This window comes from Anoplophora glabripennis, unplaced genomic scaffold (genome assembly GCF_000390285.2).
Source record: "Anoplophora glabripennis isolate ALB-LARVAE unplaced genomic scaffold, Agla_2.0 scaffold304, whole genome shotgun sequence".
In the NCBI taxonomy this organism is placed as follows: domain Eukaryota; kingdom Metazoa; phylum Arthropoda; class Insecta; order Coleoptera; family Cerambycidae; genus Anoplophora; species Anoplophora glabripennis.
This window is the reverse complement of record NW_019416405.1, coordinates 71,946-85,029: the sequence shown is the minus strand read 5'-3', so window position 1 is coordinate 85,029 and position 13,084 is coordinate 71,946. Positions and strand designations below refer to the sequence as shown.

Genomic DNA, 13,084 nt, shown 5'->3' with positions numbered 1-13,084 from the left:
TAAATATCGGTAAGAAGGCTCTAGAAATCTCCAGTGCTGGTTTGAAACTTTGGAATTCTAAAGTTCTAATGTCTTAAAATTATAGAAAATACTGAAACACACCATTCAAATTTTTCAAAGTATAATCTTGTTCTTACAGGATTGATATTTTCAATTTTCATAGAATAGAATGTTAACATAGAAATACTGTACTCTTATTTTTAAACCATGCTAAAAAATGCAGATGGCGTGGTCAAGCATATAACCGGCGACCTAAAATTTGCAGCCAAACTGGAAGGTCCAAAATCTTTGGCTCTCGTTTCTCGTGCCGATTGGGGTTATCATAGATAGATAATAAAATGTATGAATTTTATGTCGCTTGTCATTAATGTTCCATGATTTGTGTTTGTGGTTGGCAACATTAGTTACCCCCATCCTTCCTTCCCTCTTCCAAATCATGGACATTTGACAATTTTGATTTGACATCTTTTTCATTTTCGTTCAGTGCTCGATTCGCTGCTGCTGTCTTTTCCATATTCGTGTTTAGTGTCGTAAACACCTAATTTATAATGACGTAAGTATTATTTTAATTATTTCAATCATCCCTGCATAAAAACTCTATAAAGGCAAGCATTTTATATTGCCAGTAATTGTATATTCCCATTTAATTAATATTTTTATGCTGCTAAGTAGAATCATTCTGTTTTAGGTCGAAAGTTTCACGAGACACATTGTATGAATGTGTCAACTCGGTGTTGGACCATTCTAAGGAAAAGAAGAGAAACTTCCTGGAAACGGTGGAAATCCAAATAGGACTGAAGAATTATGATCCCCAAAAGGACAAGCGTTTCAGCGGAACCGTCAAGTACGTAACCTGATTGCGAACTATTTGTAGGTTATACGAATGAAGAGTCGTTCTACAGATAGTTCGCTACATCAGGAAGCCGTGAATATACGGCGGACCTGTACCCAGGGTCTTAAAATAACTGGGGAGATGCTTTCGAGTATACTCGATAACATCGAACAAATTATACCTAAATTTCATTATAACAGAAGTGACGAATATGCCCACCTTCTGGTAAGTTTCATGCGTGGGCAAATAACCGTCTCGGTGTTAAAAAGAGAAAAAAAAATAGTTACGTTATTTATACCACAAAATTATTTTCATTTTTTAACTTTTAGACTAAAACATATCCCTCGACCAAAAATGCAAGTATGTGTCTTGGGTGATCAACAGCATTGTGACGAAGCCAAAGCCAGTAATATCCCTTACATGGATGTAGAAGCTTTAAAGAAGTTGAACAAGAATAAGAAACTTGTTAAGAAACTCGCCAAGAAATATGATGCCTTCCTTGCATCCGAAGCTCTTATCAAACAGATTCCCCGTCTTTTGGGTCCTGGTCTTAACAAAGCTGGAAAGTTCCCTGGTCTCCTCTCTCACCAGGAATCTATGACACAGAAGATTGACGAGGTTAAAGCTACAATCAAGTTCCAGATGAAGAAGGTATGTATTAAATTTATAGAAAAATATCACAATTTAGTAAAGCGAAAAATGCTCTGATCCTATTATATAAAAAAAAATTAATGCCATTAGAATTTTATAAAAAATTTCAAATTTGTATTTTTTCGAATTTTAACAATAAATACATTTTCTCCTAAACCAAAAATTGCCCATGCACTTACATATTTAATATTGGCATAATTATGAGAAAACATTTTTTTTCTTGTTTTTCACTTGGAGCAAATTTTTGATGGCTATATCGGAATTTTTTAAGAAAAAAATTAATATAGGATTGAAATCACATTTTATGTTTTTTTATAGGTGTTGTGTCTTTCTGTTGCCGTGGGTCATGTAGACATGACTTCTGATGAGTTAGTCCAAAATGTTCATCTTGCGGTAAACTTTTTGGTTTCCCTTTTGAAGAAACATTGGCAGAACGTCAGGTCTCTTCATGTAAAATCGTCAATGGGACCTCCACAGAGATTGTATTAATTTTTTTTATAAGTTTACTTACATACCTTGTATGCATTGAGAATAAAAAAATAAGATAACATTGTTTTCTTTATTTAAATTGCATAAAAATCATAAACTATAATTTATAGCTCGGGAGCTGATAATGTCATGATTTTATCAAAAGTATAAAAAAACTACACAGACAAAAGTCAATAAAATAAATAATAATGATAGAATGAAATGATAAGCCGCAATTCATAATTCCTTTCCTTATTCCTTTGCATTTACCCTTCTCGGCATCCGATTTGGATTATCTATCTATATTTTTATATACGCTCATGTTTTCTGTTATTGTCTTTGTTAATATCTCTCCATTTTCAATTTTATTTCGTTTCTGCCCTTACATCTAACAATTTTTTTGGCCATATCTTATAAGAGATGGATCCACAAAACTTTATATCTCTAATGTAAAGGCATGGACGAAGCTAGGATTTTTGCTTGGAGTGCCCAGGTCTGCTGCAAACTATGGAGGCCTCAAAAAAGCAATCAATGACTTAACAATATAATATATCAAAAGCTAAGCACTTTTTTTTGGTTCTAAAAAAAAAGCGGTGACAGTCAGCGACATACCGATATGAAAAAGTTGATATTATTGGATGTACTTTTTCTGGGGGGAGGGGGGCCGAGCACACCCCTGACCTCCCTAGCTACGCCCATGTGTGAAGGAAGAATTTTATCCAAATATGTGAAAATAAATGGAGAAGCGTTTTTAACAATGAAAATTTTATCTAGAATTTTGAAATAAAAACGAGATACAATCAGTGAGTCATGTATATAAACACTTAATAAATATGATAATAATAAACATAATGATTTTATCTAAATAATAAGTATTATATTAACAGCCAAATATTTGAACATTTCCAAAATTTACAGCAACAGTCTACAATTATAATTATAAACAGCCACTATAGTGGGTAATAATCTACAGACATATCTTTCTTGAAATAAAAATACTTGGGTATCTATACAAATGGTAATTAAAAAATTATTAATTTATTATTATTGGGGCACTTTAAAGATATCAAGGGTAAACGCTTTCACCCATAAGTTTCAATTTATAGGTTTCATTTCTTTAATATTATAATTTAAGAAAATTAACCAAAATGAAATATTTTATATTTAATAAACCCTAAGGCTGCGCAAAATTATCCACACGATGTTACTCCTAAATCACTCCACCACCATACCTGTTTCTGTAAGGATATATTTCATATATTATGTTCAATTATTCCAGTTAATTTACAACTTATTTATTTAATATTTTCTGAATTAATTGTCGAAAAGATTTAATTAACACTAATTTATTTACAGTATTTCAAGCGAAAGTAATCTTTGGCATAATTTAAAAAAAATACAGTAGGTTAAGCCAAAATGTCAGAATTACGTCGTCTTTTTAGATTTCGAATATAAAATTGTTAATATAATAATAAGAATGATTCACTTAAAAAGTTGTGCGTGGGGTTGATTTTTTCATATAAACATGGTTCGAGAAATGCTTCCTAAGGGAGCTGCGCTCCCGTAAATGGAGCCTCAAAAAATTTATTATTTTTTAAATACCTATTTCCGAAATGGGTTGAAGGAAAATTATGAATTTTGACATCATGACCGCTCATTAAAAATCGAAGTAGATCATTATAAAATGTTTCAAACATTTTAGTCAGGGGTGTCTCAATTGGTGGGGGAGTCGTCAGCTAAAATTTGTCCCAATTTTTTTGCTTGTCGAAATTTTCAAATTCAGATGCCAACATATGATAGACCCTTATTTCCTGTAGCCAAAATAGGTACATGTATGAATTTTGATGTCATCATATCATTATACATTTGTAATTAAACAACGTGAAAAGTTGTTCCTATTTTAAAATTTAAACAGTAAAATTTGATAGATCTGAGTTTTCTATTAAAGATGGTAAGTTGTTTTATATCGAAAAAGTAATGCGTTTTCGAGAAAAATCGGTTTAAATCCGTTTTTTTTGGAAATAGAGTATTTTATCGAAAGAAATAAAAAGTACCTTTTTTTGTAGAGGAAATGATGGTCTATCATATGTTGGTCTCTGAATTTGAAAATTTCGAAAAGCAAATTTTAGCTGACGACCCCCAATTAAGACGCCCCTGATCAAATTTTTTGAAAAATTTTATGATGATTTATTTCGACTATTAATGAGCGTTCAGGGTGTCAAAGTTCATAATTTTCCTTCAAACCCATTTCAGAAATATTTAAAAAAAATTAATTTCTTGAGGCACTATTTAGGGGGCGTAGCGTAGCTCCCTTAGGAAGCATTTCTTGACCAATGTTTATATGAAAAAATATTCTTATTTTTGGCAATATAATCAAGTGGTAAATTATTGGACACTAATTATAAGACACCCTGTATATATCAACGAACGCAATTTTAGGAAAATACAGTGGAGTTCACTTATAACAACACACAAGTGACAGTGAAATAATTTATAAAAATAAATAAAAAATTAAAATTTAAACATCTCGGAAACGAAAAATATTTCGACCTACGTTTATATGACCTTTTTTCACAAAATAACTTCGGCAACCACCCCCTAAAATATTTCGCACTTATTTACAAACACCCTGTATAGGTACTTATTGATATAAAAGGAAATTTATTTATTGCACATATTTTGTTTGACAAATTAGATAATGTAAAAAAAATATTTATTCTATAGGAAATAATATAAACAAAATTATAATTAAACATAGTGATTTGAGATATTCATTTATCTAAATTTGTGTCATCTCAGAGCTTTGCCATCCCAGAAGCATCTTAGTTACGAACAGCTGTTCCACAGAACCCGGGCTCTGCTATTAATTATATTGCACTATTTCCCAAAATGTCCGTAAACTTAAAACAAATGTGGCCTATAAATAGAACACATATCTCTAAGGGGGCCTTTATCTTAGACTCGGTGGCATCGGCTTCGCTTGTCGCATCCCATCCCCATTCTCCACTCGGTCACCAGCCCAGCCATCCAAAATGTGTACCGAAAGACAAAAAACAACATGGACTTAAGAGAGCCTCTACATCCCAGCATTATGTACTCTAGATAATCTTGATAAAGTTTATCAGCTAACTCATTACAGCACCGAGTATACTTAGTGTTTCGCTGAATCGGTGAGAATATAGAAAACGTGCACTTTATTTATTAGTAATTTTGTGCGGTAAGTGGTTAGCAGCCGCTGTATGAACGTTTTGCGTACAACAAAATCCATTTGATAAAAAGCTTCCTGTCGCACAACGTTTGTTTTTTAGTCCGCAGATGTAATAATAGGGGAGACATCGACGGTACAATTATGAGAGTGTTGTTTGGTGCAGTGATGTGTATTCTGATCGATTCAAAAATTTTGATTACTTCAGCGCAAAATTCCACTACTACCAACAATTTTACTTCTACGACTTCCAATAATTTCACTTCTGCAACTCCGGACAATTTTATTTCTACAACTCCCGATAACTTTACTTCTACAACTCCCGATAACTTTACTTCTACCTTCTTCACCAGCTCAGCTACACCTGTGTACGACGCCTGTACCGGTAAGTCTATTGCAACTCTCTCATTTTCTTTAAACAAATGCTATAGTTTACAAATACATTCAAAAGTACAATGGTAGGCAAAAACATTGTACACGTTAATTAATACAGTTCGTCGCATTGTTTTATAGTACCTTCACCTAGAACTATTTTACTGATAAGACCAATTGATACAAAGATAAGGTATTGTTAAAATGATACGTTGTTTTCTGTGCAGAGACACAAAAACAATTTCATGAAAAACGCATTCGCTTCATCGGTCTATTTTCTGAAACATATTAGTAAGTGTTGTTCATTTCCTGTTCACATCCTCCACAAAGTACATACGTTAGCACAAAGTATCAGCCTGAGGGTGTCATTATACAAAAGACGTAACCAAAATTGATTTGTTTATAAAATGTCCTCATACTGAGTGACATTTTATACGCAAATGGGAAATGTAGATAAATTAGTTCATACAGAGTGGTTCACTGAAGATAAACACCGATCCTATCCTTCATTGTTTTAGATTGTATTATATGTTTTACTTTACAAGGTGGCTCATCCACTCCGGTTTATGAATTATTAAATGAAATAAAGATAAATATCTAGAAACTAACTTTTTTTCATAAACATAAATATATTTAATTTATTTAGCAAACAGCTTAATATTTGCTAACTAGCTTGCTGCTATCTAATGAATATGTAATATTGATACTTATATGGTAAATATCATCTGAAATATAAGATTTCCTTAAATTTATTATTTAGTTATTTATTGTTATTTACATAATTATTTATTTTTTGCCAAACAAAATTATACACCGGTCAAAAAATCAATATACATACGTATATGGTATAATATTAACATAATAATCGAAATTTTAACAAAAGCATCATATTTAGACTGTTTAAAATATAGAATACATATACAGGATGTGCCATTTAACATATTTTAAATCGCTGTTTATTATGTGAGGTGCAGAAAAGGGTTTAATTTCGTCAAAATGTTTTCATATTTCTAGATAACATTGCGGTCTAAAGGAATTCTTTCAACCCTCAAAGTAATTGAGTGTTTGGCATAGATAAATTAGAAAGAAAGAAAAGAAATCATTTGTCAGTTATTTGCAACTTTGTTTTATGTTTCTTGTTAAGAATAACCCTCTATAACCTTTTAAATTGCAATGAAATCGTTTTAGTTCTATAAGTATTGTTTTTAATTTAATTTTATAAATCTTACAATACATCTTGTATCTTAAATATACAGGATGTTTCAATAAGACTGGAACACAGCTCAATGGGAATAAGGAGGTAAAAAATTGAAATTCTGGCCAGTAGAATGCGCTTTTTATTTGCGGTATGAATATGATCTGAACTTTTTGGATACATTTTTGCAGATAAAACTAACATTTTACCTCACTACATGTGAAACTGGAAGATTTGAAATATGATGCAAATTAACTTAGGAATAAAAATATTTCAAATATTTATTTAATGTTAAAGATAAGATTCTAAAAATAGCTATTGTATTATCGAAATATTTTCGGACGGTACTTTTGCATTTTTGGCAACTTAGATCAGTTGTTTCTTCTTAATCCCTATTTAAATGAATATCGGCAATGCCAATTTAGTTTGACTTGCGTGTTTTATTTAAAGATAGCTCCGTGAACCACTACAAACTTGTTGTTGGGCGTATACTGTATACTGTATTGCTAAATACATAGCATTAAAAAAACTGCACACTTCTAGTTACATAGTGTTATTATTTAAAAGTATCTTAGAACAATTGGGTTTTATAACTTTCAATTAGTAATGGTTCGCCTCCTACTAAACTAACGCAAAAAATTAAAGGGTTAAAAGAATTTTCGAAATATTTCCGTGATTTTTTATAGACTGTATTTAGGTGATCAATGAAGCTCTAAGATTCTAGTTTTAGTTTTTAGATCTTTCGGTAAAAATTTTTTAGGAGCTACGGTATCATGCAATTTTAAGAAATAGCGCGACAAAAAATTTTTGTAATTTTTCCGTTTTTTCTGCTTCCACGGACTTGGAAACATTTTTTTCAGCTAAGTCATTGTATAGAACAGATAGCTTGTTTATTCAGTTTCAATTTCCTTCTTTTTAAATTTCGATACGACCATTTTTCATCGAAATATCGGATTTTTAATGGAAAAGGATCCTTTTGTCTTCAATCACCGCGATATCTCGACGACAAATGGTCTTACAAAGAATTGAAGAGCAGTTTCAAAAACTTGAATAAATGTCCTATAACATGCTACTTTTCGAGAAACAATTTTTTTCATCTTTTACACGAATTTAAAAAAACAGGAAAAAAGGTAATTTATGGTTTTTTAGAAAATTGACGGCTAACGGAAAACCTCAAATATTTTTTTTCCATTTTAATCATAATTATGAAGTGTTTAAGCTCAAAAAACGTGACCCTTTCATTTTTTTAAAAAATTTGAACGAAGAAACGGTTTCCTAGATCGAGATAAAACTTCACAAGATTTCTAAAGAACCATAAATTAGCCTTTTTTCCTGTTTTTTAAAATATGTGTAAAAGATGAAAACATTTTTTTTCCGAAAAATTGCGGCAGCATGTTATAGGAAATCTATTCCAGTTTTCGAAAGTGACCTTCAATACTTTGTACTACTTTTTTTGTAGGACTATTTGTCGCCGAGATATCGACCATTGAAGACAAAAGGATCCTTTTCCATTAAAGATCCGATATTTCGATGAAAAATTCATATCGAAATAAAAAAAAGGAAACTGAAGCTGAATAAACAAATTATCTGGTCTATGCAATGGCTTAGCTGAAAAAAAATTTTCCAGTCCGTGGATTTTTTTGTTACACTATTTCTTAGAATTGCATGATAACCGTAGCTCCTAAAAAAATTCGACAGAAAAATCTAAAAACTAGAATCTTAGAGCTTCAAAATGCTTTTTTTTTAATTTCCGATACGACCTTTTTTCACCTAAATACAGACTGCCAAAAATCACAGAAAAATTTCGGAAATTCTTTTGACCCTATAATTTTTTGCATTAGTTTAGTAGATTTCGATTTTGGTTAACTTTGTCAATGAAAAGAAGCAACATTTGATTAGATAAAGCTCAATCGCCTAGAAACGTCTGAAAACCGTACCAACTTATCGAAACGTCCTGTATCAACTAAAAATTATTTCTTTCTTATTTTGAACAAGTAATATATATATATAGATAATATATACGTGGATTATCCTATTTCAATAGAGCCGTTATATATAACTATTAAAGATATGAATAAAACCGAAAAACATATTTAAATAAAATATCAAGTAAATTTTATCTACGTTAAAATCTTATGCTATATTTAACCAAAATATTTTTCCTTATATTTCAAATAGCTATCGACATGGAAGGTGTTGAAATCAAATTTAATATTCTGTAGATAAGAGCCTTGTACATAAACATATAATTAAAGGAAGTTTGACAGAAAATATTGTTCGGTATCTACGACCCTGGATAGTTATGAACTGATATATCCGTCTTGAGAGTAATATTTAATACCTACTAAGTGGTTTTTCCCAGCATTACATATGTAGGTGTTAATATTGTTCACTACAAGAGAACGTGAGGAAGGTAAATTATTAAATAAAATCGGGCTATTTTCGATGTTGACAAAAATTACATTCGACGTATTAAAGGGAATAAGGGAAAACCTGTTGCTCCATAAAATTATTACATGCAAATCTAAAATTTCGGGAAAATGAGTTATTTTTACAGAAATCACTTTTTTATAAAATTATTAAATTAACTACTACTAAGAAACTTAATAAATGAAATTAGTGTAAGTATCTACTAAATAAAATATTTTTGATGCAGTAATATCTATTTCTAATAAATTACCTCAAATCATTAAAAAGTGCACAAATACCTATACACGTCAGTAAATTTACTTACATAATTATTGTAATTCTTAATATACTTGTATAACTTAATTGGGTCCTTTTAGATGTCTGCTTACTGTCTTTATTTCCCTTTTTTCTACTGGTGCATTGTACTTATACCCGATTATAGCCTATTAAATACCCCATTTGTCGTTTGTTTCATACACTCCATCAGTCCTTGTTTAAAGGAAAAATCATTTTAATGCAACGTATCCTGGTATCACTTACCAAATTTAATTCCCTGTTCTGTACCACCAGGAAACTGTCTACTTCCGTACCGTTTACGATTTATTTATTCATTTATTAACAAAATACATATACACAAGCAAATACAGAAATAAATACAAAATATAAAAATCGATTTAAAAAATGTAACTCATACAGGATGGGCCATTAGTGTAAGAAAGTAAAATAACTCGCTTTTTATTCGTAATACAGAAAAAAAGTTTATATAAAGGTTGTACAGAATCCAAAAACCTAAAGGACAAAATTAATTTGGGCGATGAGTAAAAACGAGACACGCCAAATATTACATTTTTTAAATGGAACACCCTCTATATTTTTAAACATATGGATTTCTGAGAAAATACTATATATGTATGGCAATATAAACAGTTCAACATTTTAGTGCGGGGTTGGCAAGTTATGTAGAAAATTCTTCGAATTTGGGAAAAAACATGACCTCGAAGAAGTTGTATGAACTTTCAACTACTAACACTTATTGGAGCAAAAATATTTGACAGAGTTATAAGCAAATGTTAGGCAAAGATTCCTATATTTGTTAATATCGATATTTTATACAGGGCATTTTTTATAATACGATCATTTTAAGAAAGTTCAAACTTGATTTTCTAAAATTTTTCAAATGGAACACCCTGTATTTTATTCTATTTTATTCACATATCAATCCATTTCAACTTTTATTAAGTATGTCCTACACCTAAAGTTGTTAGTTTTTAAGATATAGCAACATTTCTGGAAAAAACTAATTTTTATTATTTTCAGTCGCACGAAATGGCGGTGGAGTACAATACAAATATTAGGTTTTTTTTTAATCTGAATATTAGATATACAATTATTGTAAAAGATGTTTTAAATCGCTATAAAATTCTACAAAACTTAATCATATATCTATCTCAGATAAATTAAGATAGATATTTCAGTACACATTGTATTCATACTAGGATTAATCTTTCGGATATTGATAATATGTCGTCCAACTGTACTAGAAAACTACCATATGCTATGTAATATAGGAATATAGGATGTTATAAATAAAAAATACACAACTGAAGGTTCCGGCACAAGAAGGTGATAAGTCCTTTTTTAAAATGATATTTGTACAGATATGGGGTCACCACTGGGATTCTATTCAAATTATTTACTTATTATTTAAGTACCGCGAAAATAAGTGCCAAAGAAGGCTCGAAAAATATTTACTAACAAATTAACTAACTTCGATAAATTAATCAAAAACGCTACGATATGAATTACAAAAAGTGATCGAAAACCCAGAGGTTATATAAAATTTGTAGGAAAATACGTCTAATGCAAATGCATTACCAACAATATCAAAATTCCTGGTATTAACATTGTTATTAAAATAAACTTCATAAATATGCTACTTTGTTCTGTATGAACAATTTTTATCGAAATGATTCACTGAAACCAGAGGTTGATTTGGCTCACAGGAATCGGAAACGTGATAAGTGTATCAAACCAAACTAAAAAAAATATCTTATCACTTTTTATTTACGTAAAAATTAATTCTCGCTCTATATGTGGTTGACATTTATTGTATTTTTAATAAAACGTTTGTAACTTCAAAGATATCATAATTACAGTCTACTTTTACTGTTAATTATTATTGTTCTCGATGTAAGCGTTGCCGTTATCACAAATAAATTTTTAATTATACATACATATAACTCTCAGCATGTGTAATTTATATTTGTTTCACATTGATAACAGCAGAAACCATGTATTATTGGTCTCTGTGTTGTAACTAGATGTGGAAATATTGCATTAGGATAATTTAAAAGATACTATTGATTTTAAAATGAGGTGTTTAACTTACGAATATTATTAGTGTTTCAAGTAAATTATTGAGAACTAAAAGTAAAACCAACTAACAGAGTATTATCCGAAAAATTATTAATATGAAAACACCTGAAAGTTCATATTACCAAATCACAAATTACCTCTAACTTTTTGTTACAATTGAAATAAGACAACTATTGCCGGTGAAGCATACAGAAACGTGATTTTAATATAAAAATTTTGTTAATACAGACTCTTGATCACCTTTTCTTAAAAGTAACCTAAAATATGCGTCACTTGTTCAGCGTGTCAATACAAACATTCTTAGATATGCTAGAAATATTCAACGAAGATTTTTTAAACTGGTACATTTTAAAACTCATGGTATAGTCTTTCTGATCTCAAGTGAAGAATCAAGAGGTTGGCAGTATGTACTAGGTTCGGTCGCTGACGCAGCAACTCGGCATTGAAATATTTGAAAAACTTATTCCCATATTTATTTAGCCATACCCATATACAAGTCTGGTCGCCCAGTTGAAGAATGAGCGCGCGGGCAAACGCGGCACAAACACAGCCGCACTGGGCGACCTGGCCATAAATTCAGTTATCAACAAATGGTCTAGCAGCAATCCAGAATTTGGTGTGATTCAGGTACTTTTAATTTATTATTGCGAAAGGGAGAAATAAGAAGGATATTTTGTTTACTAATATTATTACAACATGGCGTTTTGGAGACCTTTTGAAACGGAACAAAGCGAAATTTACCATCAATATAATAAAATTGTTTGAGGACATAAATAATTAAAATATGTTGTTGGTCAAATGAATATATAATAGAATTTTTCTACACATTATATACAAATTATTATAATTTTTTACCTTTAGCAGAAAACTTTTTTAGGGACGCCTATGAAACTCATTAAATTTTATTGCTAGACGTTTTTATACATGTTCGTCTGATATAGATAGATATAGATTTTCATAAAATTGACCAAAGTGGATATGAATGTGATAATTCTGTTATTATAACAGCTATATAGATTAGTAATTAAGTTTTACAAGTTTTTGTCGGCTTTATCAAAAGTGCAATGTTTCAGTTCAATCAATAAATAACAATTTAGAAAAACCGATAAGACGGTTATAAAAATATTTGATTAGAATTAATTTTAGCAATTTTATGCACCAATGGAAATTGAAATGACCCTAAAATATACACTTGATATAAAAGAATTCAACTACATATTGGTACAATAACGATATATATTTCAAGAACTGAGAAATGTAGTTTGTCCGGAAACTATGGGCAAGACATTTTAAGGGTGATTCTATTCATAAAAATATTATTCCTATTTGCCCTAAAGTCGCATTTTCTTTGCCTGCCGGCACAGTAGCAATGATCCGATTATATCTCAGTTCCCGCCGTCTTTGGTGGTGAAAATTCGAAATATTTGGAATTATTCAAATTTCGTGGCTGAAAACGTACATAGTAGGATGACCCAAAAAAAACGAACCGTGGAGATATTGGGTTTTGATGGTTTCGCCTTCTTTAGAATTTTACAAATTTCTTGTCAGGTCTCTTCTGCATGCATCAACTTGACTC

At 30.4% G+C, this 13,084-nt stretch overlaps 2 protein-coding genes across 3 annotated transcripts in view; both read left to right on the top strand.

Moving 5' to 3' along the window:
- The first annotated feature begins 443 nt into the window (after positions 1-443).
- On the top strand, positions 444-2,033 carry LOC108911290 (60S ribosomal protein L10a). The gene is made up of 4 exons (XM_018716193.1): positions 444-553; positions 689-844; positions 1,162-1,483; positions 1,802-2,033. Exons 1-4 carry the CDS (start codon positions 549-551, stop codon positions 1,970-1,972), a joined length of 654 nt encoding a protein of 217 aa, XP_018571709.1. The 5' UTR covers positions 444-548; the 3' UTR covers positions 1,973-2,033.
- Positions 2,034-4,655: 2,622 nt separating this feature from the next.
- LOC108911294 (phosphatidylinositol phosphatase PTPRQ) overlaps positions 4,656-13,084 on the top strand; it is a 27,154-nt gene continuing 18,725 nt past the window's right edge. The window contains exon 1 of one of the 2 annotated variants that reach the window (XM_018716198.2): positions 4,656-5,541. In XM_018716198.2, coding sequence (XP_018571714.1) covers positions 5,301-5,541 — 241 coding nt within the window. In that variant the 5' untranslated portion in view covers positions 4,656-5,300. The remainder of the gene's footprint in view (positions 5,542-13,084) is intronic. The other variant, XM_018716197.2, reaches the window with a different exon arrangement.